The sequence below is a fragment of the Carassius auratus genome, chromosome 27 (genome assembly GCF_003368295.1).
Source record: "Carassius auratus strain Wakin chromosome 27, ASM336829v1, whole genome shotgun sequence".
Taxonomy (NCBI): Eukaryota; Metazoa; Chordata; class Actinopteri; order Cypriniformes; family Cyprinidae; genus Carassius; species Carassius auratus.
The window spans coordinates 13,525,805-13,549,533 of NC_039269.1; the positions used below are offsets into that span (position 1 = coordinate 13,525,805).

Below are 23,729 nucleotides of genomic sequence, written 5' to 3' on the forward strand. Positions count from 1 at the left end.
ATAACAGTTCACCCAAAAAAGAAAACCCTGTCATGTGGGCCTACTCATCCTCACGTTGTTTCAAACCTTTCTTCAGTGGAACGCAAAAGGAGATGTAAAAATGACAGCTTCAGTCAATTCACTTTCACTGTATGAAAAAAAAAAAGATCAAACTGAATGATGACTAAGGCTGTCAGTCAATAATATTCTGTCTGTTCTGCATCTCATAATCTTGTACTGCAGTTATATCTGATCAAATACACATTATTATTCTTTAGCTAGGGTTAAACAAATCACATTTGCTTGGTTGGAACAGCAGCTATGCTAATTATGTCTCTATTTGTCTGTTTCTGCAACTAGGCTTTACACAAGCTTGAGTCTGGATCCAGAACACCTGTGAAGAGATGATGCCCACCCCTCAGAGGACCTCAGATTATGCTAACCCTGAAATATTGTGAAGCATCTCTTTGATTATGTCTTTAATAGATTTTTCTGTACATTTCTGCCATATGTACTGTAACTGACATAGTCACCACTGATAAGTTACTCCTAAATATATTGTAGCAACTGCTTTGCAACGATCTCTTTTTGAGCTCTTTGGAATAGTCGCACAAGTTTAAAATAATACGAATAGCTCTATGAGTAAATATCCGAATTAAGTAGAAATAAATAATTAAAAGCAACTTAAACTTAAAGCTTGTTCGGAATTTTTTTTAAAGCTGCCTCTGCCTTTTTCCTCCACGGCCAAAAATAGATTAATGATAAACTACATCAAAGTAGAGAGTTAATAGTAGTGACCCAAATCTCTGAACAGACGTGACGATATAATAGCTATAGCGCAGGCTTCATTTCCAAAACTACTTTTGCAACACTTAATATTTATGATCCCTCTCAGTCACTGCGCTGCGAGTCACAGCCAATCAGCAGCTCTGTCGCTTACACTTCAAGAGATTTGAGAGAGAGAGAGAGAGAGAGAGAGAGAGAGAGAGAGAGAGAGAGGTGATGCGGCGCACCGGGAGGGGAGAGAGAGAGACAGGGAGTACACACACTACAGTGTCTTCACAGCGCTCAGCGAATACACATCGACAGCAGGACTACTCTCGAATCCTCAGCATTGAGGTGAGTGGGGAAATTAACTAGACTTATCTACTATTCGCGTTTAATTAAACAGAAATGCACTGAATATGCGTGCACTGTTTGACCCCTACAGACTGTGTGCTTAAGCCGTAGACTGACTTGGATGCGTGGATGGATGATGCCGGTCGAAATTGGCCCGGATACTTAAAAAAAAAAAATATAATAATAATAAACCTATTAAGCTGCATACAAGTGATGTTTACCATAGAAAAATATTTGTATGGTCTTATTTCTAAGTGTTTAATGTTTATGATTCATGTAGGCAGCTTCCTGTATTTCAGAGCGCGTGAGTTTTAAAAGGCTCGTTGTTGCACTTGATAGTGTTGTTTATTCTTGTTTTTAATGCTTAACGTTATATTCGAGTTTAAAATGTTCATACTATTTCTGGAGGGAAGTTGAGGTATTATAGTTGCCGTTTAAGCTACAAAAACCTGCTGTATTTTTTCCCCCGTCTATCCATATAACTTGCACCAATAATAACTTTGTAATTGTTTTTTTTTTTTCATGATTTTATCAGTAATTGAATTCAAAGGAGTAAAAAAGTGCGCTGTCCAGGTTATGATGTGATGAATTTACTTAATGATTTAAGGTAGCAATTAAACGTAATTTTTCAGTTTTAGTGGGCTGACATTTTATGCAGTGTGCTCACTGTCCATCTGTTGTGTGGCAAGCATGATAGAAGGTGATGTCCTTAGTTATTTACATTTCAAGGCCTTTTTTTATCATGTATATGCGACATCTATTTTTGGCAGTACTAATATGACCAAAACTCTCTGTGCTGCTTTGTTGAACCTTGTTATTATATTTCCACTGTATTTTAGTGTCGGGCCTGTTAAAACTGAGATGCTAACTTACATTTTTTTTTAAGATTTGCATATACACAGATGTGGACATGAACTGACCAGAAAATGTGAAATGTAAGAAATGTGACTATATATGGCTAGATATCACTCTTTGTGAGTGCAGACCCTTTATCATTATTTTTAAGAAAATCTTTATCCAGTAATCATGGATGACTGAAAAAGTAATGGAGAAGTCATGGAAATTCAATGATCAAAAGGTTTGGGAACATGTTCAGACTGTAGCTCTGTTTGAGTCCTTTTATGTCAGGCACCTGTAGATTTCTGGGTGGACTGATTAAAGTTGTTCTACATTATGTAAATTATTCATACATTCAGGGCTTCTCCTTCAGAATTTATTCTGAAGAAGAACCACAATAGTTGCAATTGTTTGTAAAATGGGAGATGGTATTTTAATTTGTCAAATGCTATTATTTTGTCATATGAATACAAAACAATATTAATGTTTGTTTTTTCCAGTCTTTGTGGCGATGCAGCTTTTAATCCTATAAACTGCTGGATTTGACACACTGCAATATATCTTAGTCTTGTGAATATTGGTTGAGCAACTGTGGTCTTCAGTATATGGATTGTTTTGTAGTGTTCTGCTTGGACTTTGATTGGATTTTAGGCCATGCACGTAACAAACAGCAGACCTCTTAGATATGATCCTTTTTGATAATTCTGTTAGGAATATATATATATATATATATATATATATATATATATATATATATAATTGTTTTTAATTTTAAATGATAAGGAAACTAATAGATGGGTTTATTCAAACTGATTTTAGTTAATAATATACTGAATGCAAAGATATTACATTTTAATTTTCAGTGTTCAGGAATAACACTTTATGTGGTTCTTTATGCATGTATAATGGATTGGGTTTTTTCACTAAAGGCTCAAAGCTAAAGACTCGAACCCTGATAAATAATTTCTAAAGGAAGATTAGATGCAAAACATGGATTTTCAGTGGAAGGAAATGTAGCTGTCTACCACGTACAACATGTATTTTTTTTTTTTTTTTTTTTTTTTTTAAACAAACGTATTTAAATGTTAGCATATTGAGAAATATGTCACCTGATAATCAAAGGGTTGCAATTCTGTTTGGGTTCAGAATAGATTGTCAAAGTCTGCGTGATGTCACATGGCCACATGACCTTTGACTTGCTGAAATTCTTTGACAATAAGCCACATCACAATTGAATGGAGAATAACGTACATATTTGCTGTTGTTTTTTCAAGGCCATCTGAATGAAATCTGAGAGCCTGTCTGAGAGGTTTTTATTTATAAACAAAAAAAAAGCATTTTAATGGCAGTTGGCTTAGTTGTCATGTTGCATTTAAACAGATTTTAAAATATGTTTTAGCAAACAATAGACTTTCTCTTTTTATCAAAAGTTTCACACTTTGACAGTTTTAATAGTTTGAGAGTGCTCAGATCGCGAGGATGCCCGTATGCAAATGTTTCAGTAGGCTCTGTATGATAATTAGATCAGAGCTATCTGTCACCTGACACGACAATGGCCCAGCAAAAGCTGTGTTTGCTCACAGGAGATGAAGCAGGATAACATTGATTAGCACATGCACTTGATTAATTTCACCCAAGAGTGATTTATGGAGCTCCATCATGCTTTTACCTCAGTAATGGAACCCCTCATAAATATCGCCCAAATTTAAGCACTTTCAGACAACTGAACTGCAAAATAACATGATCAAGAAAAGCGCGACTGGAGTTTAAGCCTTTTTTCCAAGATATGGGTAATTTGCTGTTCTGATGTGTAGAACACTTCCAAAATCAATAGAACAGTGTTTATCTACACCCGCTTTAGTCCAATATGAGGCGATTGATTTTCTTTACCAATTTATCGTCCGCTATCTGTTTTCAGTTTCCTGGCTTGTTCGTGTTCCTTCTTGATGTTTACTAATTCGTAAGGATGAGGTTGGAAAGGAGGCGAACAATTGAAAGTGTCTCCAGTGAATCTTTAAATGGGCCCACAAAGGAAAATACGTTTTCCACGGTTGCTGTCTATGATAATAAGTTTACTTCTTACAGCAGGGTGTTGTTATTTTCTTTCATCCACACATCCCTATAGGAAATAGCCTTGGTATATGAAAGCTCTGGATGTCCTCCAAGCATACTCCTCGCATCGTGCATGTGTGTAAGAGGACAGGGCAGATCACAGAGAGTTTGAGTTGGAGGAAATTTGGGGGAAAAAATAGCATTGATGATGAAAAACAAACTTGAAACGGAATTCACTATGCACAATGAATATTTCTACGATTCAGGCTGGTGCTTTAGAATAAATTAGGATCGCTTGCTCTTTTTGTGCCAAGTGCAGTGTGAAATAAGAATGCTGATGGCAGAGACACCGTGCTGGCAGTCCTGCTATGGTTGCGTCTATGTAAGATGATTTATTCAGTCAGCACATGACTGCTCTGACCTGTGACTCCCCTCCATCTTAATCACTGTGACCCTGGTGAATCAGGTAAACTTCACTTCAGCTTCAAGTCTTCTGAGCATGTACAGTTAGTCAAAAGGAAGTGGTGCGGTTTGAATCAAATGGGCATATGGTTCCTTTAGTCATTGATGGTGGGATTTTAAAACATTTGCTTTTGTGAAAGATTCACTGTAAGCAAATTTGTGAAATGGCACCATTTTATGTTATACAGAAAAAAATTACTTTCATTTTAAAAATAGATTTCATTAATTTACTATATCAAAATATATTTTTTAGTTAACTTTATAATATACTAGCAACCGCCTTCAGTTGTTTAAGACAAACAACATGAAATAGCTTTTTCACGATTTGAGGTAAATACTAATACATATATGGTGCACCTTGTGCACTCAGTTTAACTGCTCTAAATAGCATCTTTCGTCACTTTGTTGTTTTTGTGAATAAAACACTGAAACAATGATGAACATAACATTCACAAAAACATTGATTTATTGAATAATTAAGTAAATATAATTCATAGATTTACCTTTGTAAAGAAATCTCATTGCTCTCTGCTGTCTTTACCGACGACATCTTTACCTGTGTCGGCCACCGTAGCTTCTCTAAAGGGAGAGGTGAGCGGGGGACTGAGTCGTTGGTTGCAATTCGCAACCTCACCGCTAGATGCCGCTAAAAATTACACAGTGCACCTTTAAATAAATAAATAAATAATGCAGTAATCATTAATTTACCAACTTAAGATGTAACATAAAACCCTAATGTACTGATATGAAACAAAGTTAGTAAAATAGTTATTTCAATTAAAAAAAAACCATCAAAAGTGTCACAAACATTTTGTGCCAATTTTTACATTTTTAATTTTAAATTATAAGATTGCTTGATCTTTTTCACATCTTAAAACGTTACTTGTAAAAGTGTTTTACTGAGAAAAAAATACACAAAATTTTCCCATTTCATCTTTGACAGTTTTTCACCATACTTACTATAGAGTGATTTTTATAAAAAAAAAAAAAAAAATTACAATAGCATATTTTGTCATTAAAATTACCTTAATTTTTAGTCTTGTCATTAGCACAGAAATGCAGCAAAAATCGGTTTTCACCAGAATGGAGAGACTTTAATCGGAAATCATCCTCAAAGTTTTTGATTTGTGTTTGAAGTTACTTTTGTTTCATGTTTGCAGCGACTTGCTCAGCTCGGCTGTCTCTGCTGGTGTGATCTGCTCTGGCTGGTACATGTCGAAGCTAAGTTCTCCACCCTTTTACGTAGGGATACATGAGTCATCTCGATACATTTTTCATAGTCATATATAAGACATCTCTAACTGTCTCCAGTTGCATGGAAATTTGCATGTGGCTAATTATCTGGTGGCTGGTGTTTGAAATACCGCCCATTGAAATCTAGCACTCATGTATCTCCTTCAGCATAGCCTCTTGTAATAAAGTCTAGATTTGCATAACTGAGAAGCTTCCTCCCTTTGGAAGTTGAAACTGTGTCCACAATATACGGCGGCACCTAATTACTTGCCAGAGCTGGGTTGTCAAAAATTGGCTATCTGCGCAGGCAGCATCCAATCATGTAGTCCACTTTCAGGCACAATATTAGGCCTAATGTCATTAATGTTCCTCTCAGCTGTCATGCTTCTTTCAATTGATTGCTTTCTCCTATTACGTACGAGTCAGTCCAAAATGAGGCAGGATGTATTACAGCTCTACAATTTTCGAACCTGCCCTGGATGTGTGTGATATGAATTACACCAGTGCCGAAAAAGTCCATTTTGTTGAGGAATCACAGTTGTCTCAAACCTAGATTGGTCAGGCAATCCAGCCTGGATATTTTCCACAGTGACATCTCGCACCGAAACTGCGATACTGATATATTTACCCTTGGAAAAACAAACTGTCATACAAGCAGCATGGCCCAAAAGCAAATAGTTATTACCTGGAAGATGACACAGTCAGAATGTGGTCGCCGAAAGGGCACAAGCCCCAAGAGCAAAGTGCAAGAAATACAAACCACATACAGATTACTGAATGGCTGCTGCATTTAATGGTAAATGAGATTCAGTCTGTTATGGAATGGGTAAACAAACTTCTTTTGTAATATAAGTACTTTCGGTATACACAGTATTTTGGTACTTAACCAGTCATCAGCTTATTTTCCTTGCATTATTATTCTTTTTATTTATTTTTATTTTTGCTAATATTGGCCTATTGTGTTTTTGTTGGATATTTAATTGTGCACGCTCATTCATGCTCATTCATGCTCATTCATCTCATTTGTTGTTGTTTTTTTGTTTTTTTTTACATTTAAATTAAATTTGCCATCATCAAAGTCTCGTCTTATATATTTACACACATATATATATATATATATATATATATATATATATATATATGAAAAATCCAGGGTCGATAGAGTTTCCACCGTTTTAGAGCCAAGTCCAAAGTAAGAAAATATAAAAGAAAAGAAGTCAGTTTTAATCAACAGCCTTTAACCTTTGCTCTCTGTTTGCCTTTGGCATATACAGTGGCTTTTAATATGAAGAACTTTCCATTTCCACTTACAGGGTTTATTTATTTGTGGTCACAGAGCGTTGGGATTTTCAATTGTTGCTGCGCTTGTTAATGTCAATAAATGTCATTATAGATTATTTCGGTTGATATATACGTTTTCCTTCCTTGTCATATAAGGCCTGGACTATAATATCAACAAAGAAGCAGAATCAAATGTCAGAGTTTGTTGTGATTGCAATCAAGATGACTTCGTGTGACCTTTTGAAATGGAAGCATTGTTACCTTGATTGTAAAATTCTGTCTTTAAGGCTTCTTCTATAAAAGCAAGGGTTAGAGGCATAAAACAACACAATGAATTACGACCCAAGCCAGGAACGGTTCCATTTAGATACCTTCATGTAAATCCAGGCCGTAAATTGAAACGTAGTCTGTGGGGTTAAACAACCACGCCACAGTCTGTCTGGAACTCAAGTGTTTACCAAGGTAAAGGTGCCACACTTACAAGATGTTGTGAGTCTGAGGATGAGTTAATGGCATTGTCAAGTTGTAAAAAGGCCTTCAGGGTAGAACACACAATAAATATCAACAATGATACGAGAAAGTCTGTTTGACTTTGTCAGTCTCTGCAAACTCTATTAGCACAGTGTTTGTGATTTGCGTATTTTTCAGTCGTGGAAGTGACAAGTAAACAACCACGCACGTAAACGCGTGCGCACAAAACAACCAGACGTGGAGACATTTGCATTGCAATGGGAGCTGCATTCCCGGGCTGAATCACAATGCTGAAGGGAGGCTGCTGTCTCGTAGGCTCCCGTGGAGCTCTTTACACAGGCCGTAAAACTGCGGTTCCCACGGCTTCTCTTGTGCCTCATGAGGGGAACCCTAAACAAACACCCCACAATGCTGTTATGGGATTACAGGGAAACCTTTCCAGCTCCACTGTAAACACTAGGAACACACTGACACAACGGTTAACAGGTGTTGTGTGCTGTCTATTTGAGCAGCCTGCACAAATCGACAATGGAAGGGCAAGCTGCAGTCTATCACGTGGTGCTTTCTCGAGCAAATGAATGGTACGCGGCTAAATGGATATTTGAGGAACATTTGATTTTCGCAGGTTTGGCTAAATTGCTTTAATTCACCACACAGTATGGTCTGCCCTAGGCAATTTGTGCAGCAAAAACACTCGCTTTCAACGTCATTATAGCCGACCAGGAAAAGCAGATTCGAAGTCAGTGGCACAACATTGCTTCCAGATCACATTATGGCCTCTCTCGTTACGTAATTAAGAGGACCCATCTGGTACGGGCAGCGCTCCCTGACACTAATTGTGTTGGTGTGCACATGGCCGTCCCATTGAGCAAAAAAAGACCTCCAACATTTGAATCCATTATCTCCTACTGTTCAGATTAAGGCGCACATGTTGCCGGGGAGATTATGGCGGAGGGTCGAGCGACGCTTGTGTCTTGTAGGGTCGCGGCTTGAGGATTAAGTCTGTGGTTTGGTAACCCTTTTGGTTAAGTACTTCCAGCAATCTAGTCACATGCCGGGTGTGCTGTGTCTTAATAAGTGACTCCTTTTATGTTTAGAGATAGTCGGTTTGACCGATATTCATACTTTTCATACTTTACAACTTAATCATAAAGGAGTTCTTTAACACTGGGTCTATTTGGCAAGTCACTACAACTCCCAACTCACCCAACAATAGGTAATACAATTGCATGTATTATTGGAAGAATAAGAAGAAGTTAACCTAGAATTTAGCTAATAATTACAACAAACATAGCGGGAAAATATAAATTCTTAATTATAATAATATAAGTAATACGTTTTTATTATTATTATCACCAATTTAAAAAAAAAAAACTATAATGATATACGTATATATATATATATATATATATATATATATATATATATATATATATATATATATATAAATTAATGATAATTATATATTATATTATATAATATATATTATTATATTATAATTTATATATATATATATATATATATATATATATATATATATATATATATATATATATATATATATATAGATATATAGATATATAGATATAGATATATATAGATAAATTATATGAGTTATATTTTATCATATTATTATTATTATTATTAATAATAATGCAATTGTTGCCATTGTAGTTACATTACAATAATCCTTCACTATTGATCTTAAAAGTAATATATCAATCGATCGTGTGCTGTTATGTGATACTCCTGTCCCTTTGGTTGTGTCAGCTGCAAAAACAGTGCAGTATTTACCTTCTCATCACCGATTTATTTCACGTCCTAGCTTTTTGCTGTCAGGTAAATGTGTTATTGCTTTTAAACATCAAGCGATGTTTATAAATAGCCCTGGCAAAATGTAGGGTAGGACAGATATACGAAAAAACATATGTCTAAAATGAATAAATCAATCATCGCTTGCAGCCGAGCTAGAGTGTTGCAGGATAAGTGATACCTTAACATTCGAAAACCCAGCTGTCTAGACAGCCCTTTTCCCCCCAAACAGACAAATCAATATATATTGATTACCCACTATGCCCTGGGGAATAACACGGATACGCTGCTTGGCAGGCAAGTGCACTGAACGGACCGAAGAGGAACTCGAATCTGTTTAAGTGTGCCACCCTGAACGAATTTGTGTTCACCTGAGCTCGACTTTGCCTCTCATGCACTGTTGCTCAGTGGTAGGAAGGGAACCGCAATCAAACATGGCATATGTCTCCTACCATTTGCTCGAGCGAGATGAGTACTAGCTGGAGAGTTTTCTCTTAGTGTTTTCACTAAGATGTGATATAGCCAGAAGCTACTTTAGAATTTCTTAGCAGAGGCAAAAAAAAAAAAAATTAATAAATAAATAAGAGATTTGCACAGCTCAGAAAAATCAAACATTTATGCTATCGCTATCACAAGACACTATATCATGTACCTTGGCTATGCAAACAAGAATGACCTATTTAAGAGCCGTGGCGTCTAGTCTTTCTAGTTAATGGGTGGTGGTCCGGTGACTTATTCATTTTAATAGAGAGCCCGGAGACAGTGTGTGGCATTAGTCAGCTCTGTTTCTCTCTGCTCTGCTGGTCTGTGTTCTTGCAGCAAGACTTGTTACCTGTCGCCTCCCTCCTTGCTGCCCATGGCTGACATTCTCCTTCTCTCACTCCTAATTGCCCCTGTGGGACTTATCAGGGCTGCTGTGGCTGTCTGCAGCGTGGCAGAGCTTTCAGCGAGGGCCGCGCTCGAGGCCCCACCTCACTTGCTTTCTCTCTCTCCCGCTTCCCACCACCTGACCGACTTCCCGCGTCCTCCACAGGTGTCGCCGGGTTTCCTCGTCCTCCTTCACCTGTCAGCCCCCGCCTCGCTCGCGTTCCCCAAGGGCTTCCGAGGGGACTGTGTCTTTGAAAGAAAAATAAAAACAAAGACAAAAAAAAAGAGGACATCTGATGTCTCAAGGTCAGACTGCATAGTAAATTGCCTGATCTGAAAATAATAGCAGATAACGTTCAGGCAGATGTAAGTGAGGTGCTATTGAGGTTAATGTGTTTTGTCTGTGTTTTGGATAGCAGACAACTGTGGTCCTGCTTATGGCAGGCACCCGGTGAGTTAATTACTTTACTGTTGCATTAATTGAAATATGAAAACTGTAAACATCCTAGCGTAACACAGTCAGGTGATATGTGTAATTTACTCTTCAGTTTGTGGGTTGGGTTCACAGAAACTCTGTGGTCTGTTGTGTTTTCAAAACATTGGTTGTTTGAGCTTCCACACCAGCCTGACACAGCAACAGTGGCTCAGCCAATGACGTGAGTCTGGGTGGGACTTTTGACCAATCGCTGACAGGGAGAATATTTGGGAAAACGTTCATTATTTTTGCAGTTCAGTTTTAGTGATGCCTAATGACAGCAACATTATGCACTGCAGATTTAGTTAATTGTGAGGATTTCCCAATATATATAAAGCTTTCTTTGGTAAAATGCAAAGGAAGAAAATGTTGGACCCCAACAATACTTAAAATATTTTCACTTGTGATTCACAGAAGAAATAGTCTATACTATTTAATTAATATGTGCTTCACTTGTTGAGTGTGTGGCAATAATGGACAAAAATATTTTGACACTGGAGCTTCTTTGATTTTATTAAAATGTTATAATCCCCCAAACATTCATTTTAAAATAAAACTTTACCTGGTTTGTTTCCATTTACTGCATGCTTTGCATGGCACAACATGGTGAAAGTAAGTGCTAAAAATAAAAATTTATTTTTATTCACATTTTAAAATGAAAAAGGGGAAAATGTGAAGAACTGAAATGTAAACAAAGGAATTATGATCCATATTACAGCGTTATTGCTTCGTTGGAATAAACGTGCTTCATGAGATGTCGTTCAGTGGACCCTTACCTTTCTAACTAAACCAGGATTTACAGCTGTGGATGTGTTTATAACTCGTTATTACGACGGATCTGATATGTACTGCGTTTCTAATGTTCATGTTTTTATGTGTACTACTTACACAAATGTAGCAAATACAGTCTTTATAAGCTTTCCTTTGAAAAACAGCAATCTGTCGTCGACAGGACGAGGGCGTCGGGGTGCTGGCTAATAGGTTAATGGTGGGTGTGTAGTTTTAAGAAAAGTTGCAACAAAATCTAACACAAGTTATATTATTGAGTTTATGTTTTATTTTTGGTTTGTTTTTATGAAACAACATGTGTATGTACTGTAAATTATATTTAAAAAAATGTTCATTTTCATTTGAATTATCCTTTTAAGCTACTTAATCATGACATTCACAGTATAATACTGACATAAAGACTCTCTAGGTTTGGATCAGCATGTATCAAAATGGCACAACAGTGAGCCTGTAAAATGAAGTGCTCTGTAGAACCATAGTGTCCCATTGAGTTCTCCTAGTTTTGTGCTTATATTTAAGAATGGCAAGGACATTTTCATCCTTCACTATCCATCTCCCTCTCAGCAGGATGGAATTGTAAATGAACGAGCAGACATTTTGTCCTGGAAACTGTGTCTGTTCACTCTGACACACCATGTAACAAAACCGCTTTAGATCCAGCTGAGTTCCCCCGGCAGGACTGTGTCAAGGGATTTGCCAGGTCACAGAGCTGAGCAAAATGGCTGCCTGAGTTTGACTAATGTGCTCCAGGAGCCCGCTCTCTTTGCCCAGGAGTTTTGGGTGGCTGAAATTCATTAAAGAGCACCATCCATAAACTACAATTGTTGGACATAACAGGGCCCCATTTCGCTTTCCAGTTTGTACTGAAATACACAGAAAGTATCATGTGCACATTTATATTTATACATACGTAGAGCTCCCATGATAATTTCTAGCTCATTGAATTTGACAGCAAATCAATATCCTATGTTATCTATTGTTACCTAATTAAATTAGGCCAATTCATAAAGCAGAACATAATGGAGCTAATGGAAAGCACTATTAGGGGAATAGCGGCACCATTTAAGTCACGCACAGAACTACGAAAGTCAATTCGGCATTGCAATTGTGCATTTCCATCTGAATCGCTGGCCCTCAGCCGCCGCTCTTCCTGGATGAAGGGCGATGTTGACCTGATGTGGTTTTACACTGACAGAGAGAGGTGTGCGAATGTCGCAAGCAATATTGTAAATCAAAAAACCAGAGGTACTTAAACGCAATTCATTGAGAGGCCCGCGTCTCCCCTTCGACACTTTGCGCAATCACATTTGCAATCTGCTTGATAAAGTGTGAGAGGGAGCGAGGGCAGGCGTTCAGTTGCAGACAAAGCCACAGATTGATGTGGAAACAGGAAACGTGCTGATTGCTGATTATTATGTGGTGGCAGGATGCTTTTGTGTCTCAGACTGTCATTCCAGCAGGTCAGTTCAGAGCCAGCAGGCTATATTGCCCATGCATGCTGATAAAACCCAACACACTTTGGTTGTTGGTATTTTTTATTTTTTTTGAGGGCCGGCTGAATTCAATAGCGCTGCGAGTGTTTAGATCTTTAAAGTGGGGCATTTAGAGAGCATGCGTATTGATTTATTGATTACAGATTTGCGAGAGCTCGCCCATTGGCCCGCTTTGCAGTATTTTAGTCAGAGGTTAATGGCTAGGTGAAAAAAAAGCATTTCTGCCTTTTATAGTGATGGCTGCAGCAGTTTGAATGGCCTCTGGTTTTATACTTCATGAATGTGGGACGCCAATTATATAGATATCAGAGCTTCGGTCACAAAACTTGCAGTGGAATTGGTGTCTTATGGAGAATGTTTCAAAGATATATTTAATAAGGGGATGGTTGTCGTATGATACAGGAGCTCAAGTTGCCTTTAATTAGGAAGGGAACCATTGCCAGCAGCCTTGGGATAATACTGTGAGACTTTGCCCAATAACTGATTGTTTTTCAATTGCTCTCTCTCTCTCTTATTACAGGTACTGTGTGGCTCGCTGGCAGCCGGAAGGACTATGAGGGTGGCTGCCGCCTGCACTGCAGAGCTCTGTAACTTTGGCAGATAGGATCATTATCCCCCTGTAAGACACCCTAAGAGTGGAAAAGATGAGGACTTGGATTGTACTTCTTCTGTGGGCATGTGCACACCAGAGTGTGAATGCAGTTGCCCTTTCAAGAGGGCCTGTTCGAAGGAAAACCAAAGAAATTGAAGGACTGCAAGACAAAGATTTGCTCAGACGTTCAAAGAGAGGATGGATGTGGAGACAGTTTTTTCTTCAAGAGGAATTCACAGGAACGGAGCACCAGTACATTGGCAAGGTATGTGATTGTGTTTCTTTTCCAGGGAATAAAGGTGGTGTGACTAACGCTGGAGTAATGTTGATGGAGTCAATTGCAGAGATTTGGTTTCATCACTCCTGTATTCTGAGGTAAAAAACAGAGATCGATCAAAACTATGGCTATGCCATATGTAGGAATCTCCAGCATAGACCCTGCTGGATTTGACATACTGTACAGAGCAGGGTGAAATCTGACCTCACTTGTACCTCAGAGCTGCTGAGGATCAGAGATTAGAATAAAATATACCCGCTTGATACTGTTGCTTATAGCAATCTATATATAGCATAAATTATATAGCATATCTCAAACTGTGGCCCTCAGTTAGTTAGCTACACAACTCAGCATTTACAATACTAAAAATATAAGGTCATCATTTTAAAATGTTATATATTTTTTGTATATTACACAATATTAAGTAATAATGAATTTGAAATAGATTGTAAATTTGCAACAATATTTTTTTTCTTGTAAATGCTGTTCTGTATAAAGCCTCTGATGGAACTTATAAGAGTTTTTACAGGAATATTGATATAAATCAAAATATGACACTCTCTTTAATACACAGTCCTTAAGCTTGCACTTCAGAGAGGAGAATGTATTAGGTGGTCCTTGGATGTTCTAATTTAATCAAAGGTGATACTTGGCCTGAAAAATCGGAGAACCCCTGATTTAGAGACTCGAAGACTTTTCAAAGGATAACGGACCACTGGATTATTCATGTGGGAGGTTGTCAGCGCAGAATTCACAAAGCTCTCATTGTTGCTATGGACATTATGTGTCTGGATCATGTAGCAGTCAATGTGGAGTAGAAGCAGCTATTTCTAAAATGTTCCGAGGGAAAATCACGAAGAGCAAAAAGATCCATTGTGTTTGAATGGTCTTTTGTATTTTACCACCCCATTTTGCTATAACAAAGCGGCTCATTCAAGTGGAAAGAAATGTCAAATCATTCACTCACTCCTCTATCAGATGTCATTGTCAAAGCTAATCACATCACACCTTCAGCTCTGAAGTGTGATGTTCCTATCAATCAATTTAGTCATTTCTTCGAACATTAGTCATTATCAAAAAAATGTAATAAAAAATAAAACAGTTCGACACATCTCTGAAAGACGAGGAGCAGAAAAGTTTGATTTACCTTATGTATATCAGACCAAATTGGTTGCACTAATAGATACCATGTGGCAGCATCACTGTTAGCAATAGACGTGCATTATAACCTTGATTGCACATTCAGCGTGTTGTACTTTCATCTGATATGCCATCGGAATTCAATTCCGTGAGGACTCATTTTCACATATTTACCATGGAGTACCTGTCTCTTGCTACATAGTATTTCTTCATTGTTTTATTCCCTCAAAATCAACGGATATTGAATACATTTCGAATTTTGAACGCAATACATATTCATGAGCCCTATCAACAGCAGAATGAGCGGAGGTGCTGATGAAATGCTTGAATTGCTTCCTCTCAACAGCTTCACTCAGATATGGATAGAGGAGATGGCACAGTGATGTACGTTCTCACAGGAGAAGGTGCGGGGACGATCTTTGTGATAGATGCCAACTCAGGAGATCTGCATGCTACCAGGAGCCTGGACAGAGAAGAGAAGCCTTTCTACACGCTCCGAGCCCAGGTTGTCAACAAGAAGACCGGCCTCCCACTGGAGCCAGAGACAGAGTTTACTGTGAAACTACACGACATCAATGACAATGAGCCCAAGTTTGACAAGGAGGTTTATACAGCGTCCGTACCTGAGAGGTCACATATTGGTAAGATTTGGCAGTTTCAAAAACCAGTTGTGAGCGAACATCAATGATGTAAATATTGTAGAATTACATGTAATACAAAACAATCTACTGCTTTATGAAGTAGTACATAATAAAATTACATCATATTTTTAAAAAATAATTAAGTCTAAAATAAACATTTTATTATTTACTCTCCCTCATGTTGTTCCCTGCTGAAAGATTTACTAAAAGGTGAATTTGGTCCATGCAGTTCAAATAATAGTGACTCTAACCTGCAAATGTTGTCATTTTAGACATTATTTACTAATAATCTTACCCTGGAAAGCTTATAACTGCTGCAACTGCCCTTGTAAAAAATAAATATTTGAAATACATTAATTTCATACTAAGTATACAACAACTATGTGTACATATTTATGTACTTATAAAAAATACCCTGCAGTTCTAATTTTAGTATACTAAATTGGTATGCATACTGGTATAAAGTCCACCAAACTGGAACAAATAATTTTGTACTTAATGCACTTTTATTGTGCGGAAGTATTGCTGAGATCCATCTGAAAATACAGTATATTGAGGTGTATTTATATTTGCTAAAGTGAAACTATTGCAAGTATGCTTTAGGTATCCTTTAAGTATCGTGTAAAGTATGACTGATATTAGACCAATATTTTGAAAAGATCATAAAATCCTCATCAGTGATAAAATCAAAACACATTTTAGACCTAATATTAAGATGTAGTACTCCAAATAAAGTTTAATTTAATTTATTTATTTATTTATGTTAAGTCTCATTGACAATGTCAATAAAAAAGTTAATAGATTTGAACTATACTTAGTATGAAATAGATATATTTTAAATATAATACTATTTTACTTGGATGGTTTGTTTAAAAAAAAAAAAACAGACAGATTCGTGATTTCATTTGGATTCATTTAATTTAATTTGGAGTATTTTTTTAGCTTGACATTTTCAGTCCCGAACCATTACCCAACAAGTACATTCATATTTCCTTCTTTTGTTTTCCACTGAAGAACAAAAGTCATAACAAACATCATGTGAGTGACTGCATAATGACAGGTTTTTCGGTTTTCTAGGTGAACTCTTCCTTGAACTGATTTCTTGTTTTTCAGGCACCTATGTCACTCAGGTCACCGCCCATGATGCAGATGATGAAATGTTTGGCTACAGTGCAAAGCTGGCCTACAGCATCAGCCAGGGTCATCCATACTTCTCAGTAGAGCCAAATACAGGTCAGTTCTGTTGAACTGTTATATCATAGACAGAGATGGTGAGATAAACAGAGAGACACAGAGTGTGTATCTGTATAATTTGATATGGGGCCAGGGTTGTACTGCAGCTCTGTCGTTCAAGCATTTTAGCAGAGCAAATTCGCCCAGCGAGTTTAATCATTGCTAATGTGTGTCCTGGAACATCTTCCGCAGAGGTATTTGTTTAAACAAAAGAGAAATAGAAACACAAAAGCTCCCATGACAGATTAGTGTCCAGCTTAGCACTGATATGCTTTAGCCCAGATGGGACACGAACGATGATGTCCATGAGCACACAAAATCCTAAGACCGAAAAAAGGGATATTCATTAGAGGTGGGGGTTAATCTGAGAACATTTGTGCCATTCAAAGAAGCAGCAGGGCCTGGGTTCTTCTCTACATGAATTACTGGATTTGCCTTTCGCCTTTTTTGAGTCTAACCGAGACATCAGGCGTATTCATGTTCAAAGTCAACGTGAATCACTGCTTGAAAGCCGTTTTACTTCTGTAGTGTGACGCAACAGGAATTTCAATGACAAAACATTTAGGATAGGACTGAGGGCATTACAAACCAGAAAGTGTGATTACACAGAAACAATCCCACAATCCCATAAAACATATTTAGCTATTGGTTAACATTATCCAGTAGTTTTCTTAGAGTTTTTTACCTTAAGATTCTGACAGGACTTAAAATAATGCGCAGTGATCAAAAACATTCACAATAACAAAAGGAAGGTATAATGTTTTAAATTATTATTAATAAAAGTTAACAATTATGCCATTTTATACATATTTAAGGGTTATGATTATGTTGTTTTAAAATTGGATTTGAATTGTATTTTTTTGTTAGTTATTTGATACTTTATTTAAAATGTTTACGTACCTTTACATTATATCTTGTATGATATATTTATTGTTGTAGATCAAAATTAATGGGATAGTTCATCCCCCCTCCCCCCCCCAAAAAAAAAAATTATGTCATTAATTACTCACCCTCGTGCCGTTCCAAACCTGTAAGACCTTTGTTCAACTGTAGAACACAAATCACTATATTTTCGCAATATATCACGATATTTTAACATATATTAAATCTGAGAGCCCTATGACCCTTCCATAGACAGCAAGGGTGCTACCACGATCAAGGCACAGAAACGCGGCAAGGACAAATTGGTCAATGTGACATCAGGTTTTTAACCATAATTTTTCGAAGCTATGAGAATACTTTTTGTGCACAAAGAAAATTCATTGAAAATTCAAGAACATGCACCATACGCATACATCTACATGAGGCCAAAGCATACGCATGTTTCATGACATTCTGTCCACAATGGCAGCGCTTGACAGCAGACAGGATTTTACAGTTTACAGTTTTACAGGATTTTACGCAAAATTATGGTTGCACCCCTGATGTCACATGGAGTATATCGATGTCCTTGCTACGTTTCTGTGCGTTGACTGTGGTAGTACCCTTGCTGTTTATGGGAGGGTCAGAGAGATCTCGAATTACAGCAATTTGTGTTCCAAAGATGAATGAATCTTTTTCCTATCTGAAGTCTTACATGTTTGCAATGAGATGAGGGTGAGTAATTAATGACAGAATTTTCATTTTTGGGTGAAAAATCCCTTTAACTTCACTTATTTTGCAAAGATTTGCTGGTCCAAATCTGCCAAGCAAGTCTAACACTGTCTTACTCTAAAATTGCTTTCTATCAAATTGGTTTAGCTTGTAAAACACCGGTGTTAATAACCCAAGTTTTTTGTTTCTTCAGAACCTGCAGCGATCTCTCAATCAGCAGCTGCTGCCTATAATAATTTCTGAGGCAAAATGTCAGTCTCAATGCATGTACACAATTAGTTCTGCACTGTTTAAACACGACCAAAGACTCAGCTGCCGCTGCGATCTAGTGTCGTCCATCTCCTAGAGTAAGGACACTGGGCTGGATCGGATGTTAACGAATTAAAATAAACCATCTTTCCCTCAGGTATAATCCGGACGGCTTTGGGACCTTCAGATATGGACAGGGAGCAGAGAGAGCACTACCAGGTGGTGATCGAAGCCAAGGACATGGCCGGCCAGAGGGGGGGCTTAACAGGCACCACCACAGTAAACATTAGCCTCACTGATGTCAATGATAACCCTCCTCGATTCACACAGAGTAAGAATGCATTCAAGAAATGCAAAAATATGTATGTAAAGGCAGAAATATCACCAATCTAATGTTTGCACAAGACATTTGTTCCATAATCCCAAGGATTTCTGAAAGGACTCATGCAAATAACAAGAAATACAATACAGAATCTTAAAAAATAAAAAGACAAATACACTTTTTGTTATGTTTGATTGAGGGAAAATGGTTAGTGGCAAAGCTTTAGCAACTGTGTGAGGTCCGTGTGTTAATCCTGATTAAATGGACAGAGTGGGCTCAGCTCACTTACTCTTTTGCGTTTCTCTTAATATAATCTTTTCTTTTAGCCTTTATGCAAATAGAAAATGCTTGGAATTTTTGTCTTGTTAATCAGAGAAATGCAGGGTATGAGCACAAAGCGGATTTATAGCAGGCAGCACAATATCAGTCACGTTCGCCATTTATTAAGTAAAGAGAACACCAAGACTATGCTTTTTTTAAAAAAATGCTTTAATTGGCTGCAGTGTTAGGGATCCAGTTTTTGAATGTAAAAATTCCCCCGAACCCTTATTTTGGGTTCACTATAGTTGGTGTTTAAATTATAGATTTTCTCTGAAGGCAAAGAAGACTCTTGAGATTCATAGCTCCAAGCACAGCCTGACGTTAACATTATGTTCCCCAGGTATATATCAGTTCAGCGTTCCAGAGATCACCAAGGTAGGATCATCGTTTGGCAGGATCAGGGCTGTGGATGCCGACGTCGGCAGAAATGCGGAGATGGACTACACCATTGTTAGCGGAGACGGTCTAGATGTGTTCGACATTAGCACTGACAGGAACACCCAAGAAGGCATGCTCAGTCTTAAGAAGGTATAGCGGATTTTTCTTTTCACTCATGCAAGTAAAAAAAAAAAACGATTCTGAATGGTTTGTGAATAAAATGCAGGGGGATTTTTTGCTGAAAATTTGACGTAGAGTGGGTTGTTTATTCCTGTGAATGTGTTTTTCCATTGCAGCCTCTGGACTATGAAACGAAGAAATCATACACGCTTCAGATCCAGGTCCAAAACATACATCCAGACCCACGCTTTCTGAGCTTGGACGCTAAGGACATGGCGACCATCAGGGTCAGTGTTGAGGATGTGGATGAGCCCCCTCAATTTGAGAAAATCAGCTATATTTTGGAGGTGAAAGAGGACGCAGCTGTGGGCACCGTTATAGGATCGGTCAGCGCTGTGGATCCTGACATGCGCCGCAGTCCGGTCAAGTAAGGGCTTTGCATTAAAATCATCCCACATTGTTTCCATCATCTATATTTACAAGATTCTGGTAAATCTCTTTAAATGCACATTTCCCCACACACAATAGCTTGGCGGAAGCCTCTTAAACATCTGCCCGTTTCTTCCAGTGACCTTTCCATAATCGCAAAACCCTGATTAATCTTTCTGGAGCTATGGCGATATGAGCTTAGATGGACTGCTTCCTAAGAGCATGCTTATTAAATTCACATTTAACTTGAGAGGTCCTTCAGTTGCATCATCTTTATGAGATAATTGTAATAAACTACAATTATGAGAATAAATGAGGATATTATCACTGTCCAAAGTGCCCTAATGATAAAGCTGATGCAGTAGGCTCAGGAGGACAATAAATGGATGTTTTTCCCTCCGGAGTCCACAGTAAATAAGAACACAGAATGGAAGCGCAATTAAAAAGCCCTGTGCTACAGAGAACAGGACTTCAGGGCTGGTAATTATCAGGGACATCAGAAGCACGGGCAACACTGTCGTGCTGAACATCAGGAGGCTAATTAGGAAATTGAACAATCCCACTGATTGATCGCATTTGAAAGAGCAATATTGTGATCTTCTGGTGAAAGAAGAACAAAAGGGAACTGGGCATGTGTAGGCTCAGGGCAGTGGGATTTCATGCAGTTATTGCTCTGGTGTGCATCAAGCTTTCTCAAGTGTCTCCTGCTCTAAAGGATCAGCCGTGTTAATGTTTGTGAAAACCATTGTTGTGGAAAGTTACAAGTTACAAGCTAATTAGAATTATAAATGTTCAAACTAGTCAACGCACACACATGAAAAAGTAGTATCTTTCATGTTTGTGTTTTTTTTTTTGTTTGTTTTTTACTGTGTAAGAAAAAAAAAACGGAATAGTTAAATGATCATAGCTGATCATAAACAGAAAATGTGTTGTCTATTTTTTTTCTTTCTTTCTTTTTTTTCTGGTATTTCCAGGATTTCTCAGACTGTAGAAATTGAATTAACTGATTAATTTATGCTAAATGCAACAACATTTAGTTATGTTTTTGTTTAAATAAGGAAGACCTAAACAGCCACAGTGATTCATGCAAAGGGACTCAAATCAGCGAGTCACTTTGATAGAATCAGTTCATTAACATGAACCATTTGAACAAACTGATTCTTTTTACAGCTTTAATTACGTTTACAGCACTAAACAGTAGAGTGAAAGGGGCAAGTGTAGCAGTCCGGATCTGATTATTACAAAGACAAAACAACAATTATGACAACACTGACTACAAAAGATTTTTCTCTCTCTCTGATTTTTTAATGATTTTAATGCTCCATTTACTCTGAGCAAATGAGACAAACCTGTTTATGACAGGTCATGTCTTAATTTAGAAGACACAATTTCAGTTCAAAATGTGTAGAAATGTTGTTTAACCTTGTAACACATGACATGTCTTGTCATGCTAAAACGCTAGGTAAACGAAGCTAATTACTGGAAGAGTTACACATTTTGAAAATAACTTAATGTTGAAAACATGTTGAATATTGAGCTAAATGGTGTGAATTACAGGTACTCCATTGACCGGCACACAGATGTAGACCGGATTTTTGGTGTCTACGCTGGGAATGGATCTATATTCCTACAGAAGCCTCTGGATCGAGAAGAATTCTCTTGGCACAACATCTCAGTGATCGCAACCGAGTTTAGTAAGTGACTTCACGCGGCTCACAGCCGCAGTTCATTTGCAATGAATTTAGGCTGATAAGCTCAAGTCATCCAGCATTAAATTTCTCCAATAGGATTTACGCATTTTCATTTGCCATGACAGCTTATATTGACTAAATATATTAGTTTACTTTTTTAAATTAGAAATCCAGTTTCCTCCTGCGATTCCAATAATGTGAGTTTCTATCATCTCAAGTAGTCACCCATCATCTGCCACATCTTTTTAAGGACACTTAGATAACCCCGAGCAGACCAGCCGAGTGCCTGTGCACATCCGCGTACTGGATGTCAACGATAACCCCCCCATGCTGGCATCCTTCTACGAGACCTTCGTCTGTGAAAACGCCAAAGCCGGTCAGGTAAAGAGCATTTTAGTATATGTTTCCCATTTTATCTGCCACATTGTCAATTTTGATGTAAGATAAGGGGGAATAAGTCCACTTCTCCTGTTCGGCTGGTGGATGGATGTGTCGATTTAAAGCAGGGGCGTCTGTTAAACAGTGTGTGACCTCTACAGAACTCACACCTCCGGAGCGAGATAGAGATCAGTGATGAGTATTTCTCCTTCATGGATTAGACGGCAGAGCCTTTTTCTGTCAGGCTTGATGAGATTATGTGTCATGGTGGATGACAGGGGCTGTCACATATCACAGGCACTTCATAATAACTGTCCACCTCTCCTCCATTTCCTGACTCTTCTTGTATCCCTCGTTGTCCGTCATCACCCACCTCACTGACCCGCCCACCTCAGCTGCTGGCAGAATTGTTCAACCTGGGGTATGCCAAGGATTAGTTATTACTGGGTACAAGAAGACCGAAAACTCTTTATTAAGAACATACATTACATAGGGTAAATCCAATTAAAAAAAAAAAAAAAAGAGGAAAAACAAAACATTTTCCGAAAGACATCAATAGTACACAACTATTACAGAAACAAATGCATATGCTATCAACTGCATCTATCCAAATTTATTAGTAAAAATGTCAGAACATCCTTCTCAATTTACTTGATGCAAAATTGCATAAGATAATAAGTTACTTTTAATTTTTAAGAATATATCTAACACAGTGTAGTGAGGTTATCTAAAAAGTATCTAATATATATATATATATATATATATATATATATATATATATATATATTTTTTTTTTTTTTTTGTCATACAGATAAGAGTAATAATTCATTAAACAATTTGTGTCTCCTATTTAAGTATGTATAGGTAAAAGAGAGTTACAAAACAGCAGACACTTTTGCTGTTACTTCCATGATGAAACTAAATAATTAATCATTATTATTAGTTATAGTATTTAAGTGACGGAGTGTGAGATAAGGCTGGGATTTTGGTTCTGTTCAGCGGTTATATTCTAACAGACTGCAGTAAAGCCCAGAGGAAAGTGAAGCCAGCCAGCAACACAAGAAATCTGGCCAGTACGTAAGCCTGGTAGAGAAAAAACGCCAAGCACACAATGGATGATTACATTTTTGTCACAGTGTGTTGCCAGTGCACCCTTGAGAGATGCATTTAAACTAAAATTGCCCTTGGTGACAACTAAAGATAACCATGAGCCTCTATCACTGAGCCAACATCTTTCCTCGCTGTAAACATGCTTATAGTGTTTACATGTAAACACTTGTAAGGTCTGAAAGATGACATTGTGGATGGGTCATGCAATACCTTATGCAGTACATTTCCAGCTTTGTACCTTAAATAAAAATTAACAAGATATGAAAGTAATAGGGTATGTGTAGACCTATGTACTGGTCAAGCACATGCATTTAAATGGTATTTATCAAGCAATTCGAGAATTAACTGGAGACCTAACTGGAAGGAAAAACATAGCAAAAATGGT

General features: G+C 37.5%; 1 protein-coding gene across 1 annotated transcript in view; it reads left to right on the plus strand.

Moving 5' to 3' along the window:
* The first annotated feature begins 963 nt into the window (after nucleotides 1-963).
* The window catches only part of LOC113045552 (cadherin-6-like), a 29,247-nt gene continuing 6,481 nt past the window's right edge, over nucleotides 964-23,729 (plus strand). The window contains exons 1-9 of the mRNA XM_026205971.1: nucleotides 964-1,098; nucleotides 13,391-13,727; nucleotides 15,226-15,520; nucleotides 16,634-16,753; nucleotides 18,753-18,926; nucleotides 19,579-19,766; nucleotides 19,913-20,163; nucleotides 21,723-21,859; nucleotides 22,107-22,237. Of these exons, the coding sequence (XP_026061756.1) occupies nucleotides 13,515-13,727; nucleotides 15,226-15,520; nucleotides 16,634-16,753; nucleotides 18,753-18,926; nucleotides 19,579-19,766; nucleotides 19,913-20,163; nucleotides 21,723-21,859; nucleotides 22,107-22,237 (1,509 nt within the window). The 5' untranslated portion in view covers nucleotides 964-1,098; nucleotides 13,391-13,514. The remainder of the gene's footprint in view (nucleotides 1,099-13,390; nucleotides 13,728-15,225; nucleotides 15,521-16,633; nucleotides 16,754-18,752; nucleotides 18,927-19,578; nucleotides 19,767-19,912; nucleotides 20,164-21,722; nucleotides 21,860-22,106; nucleotides 22,238-23,729) is intronic.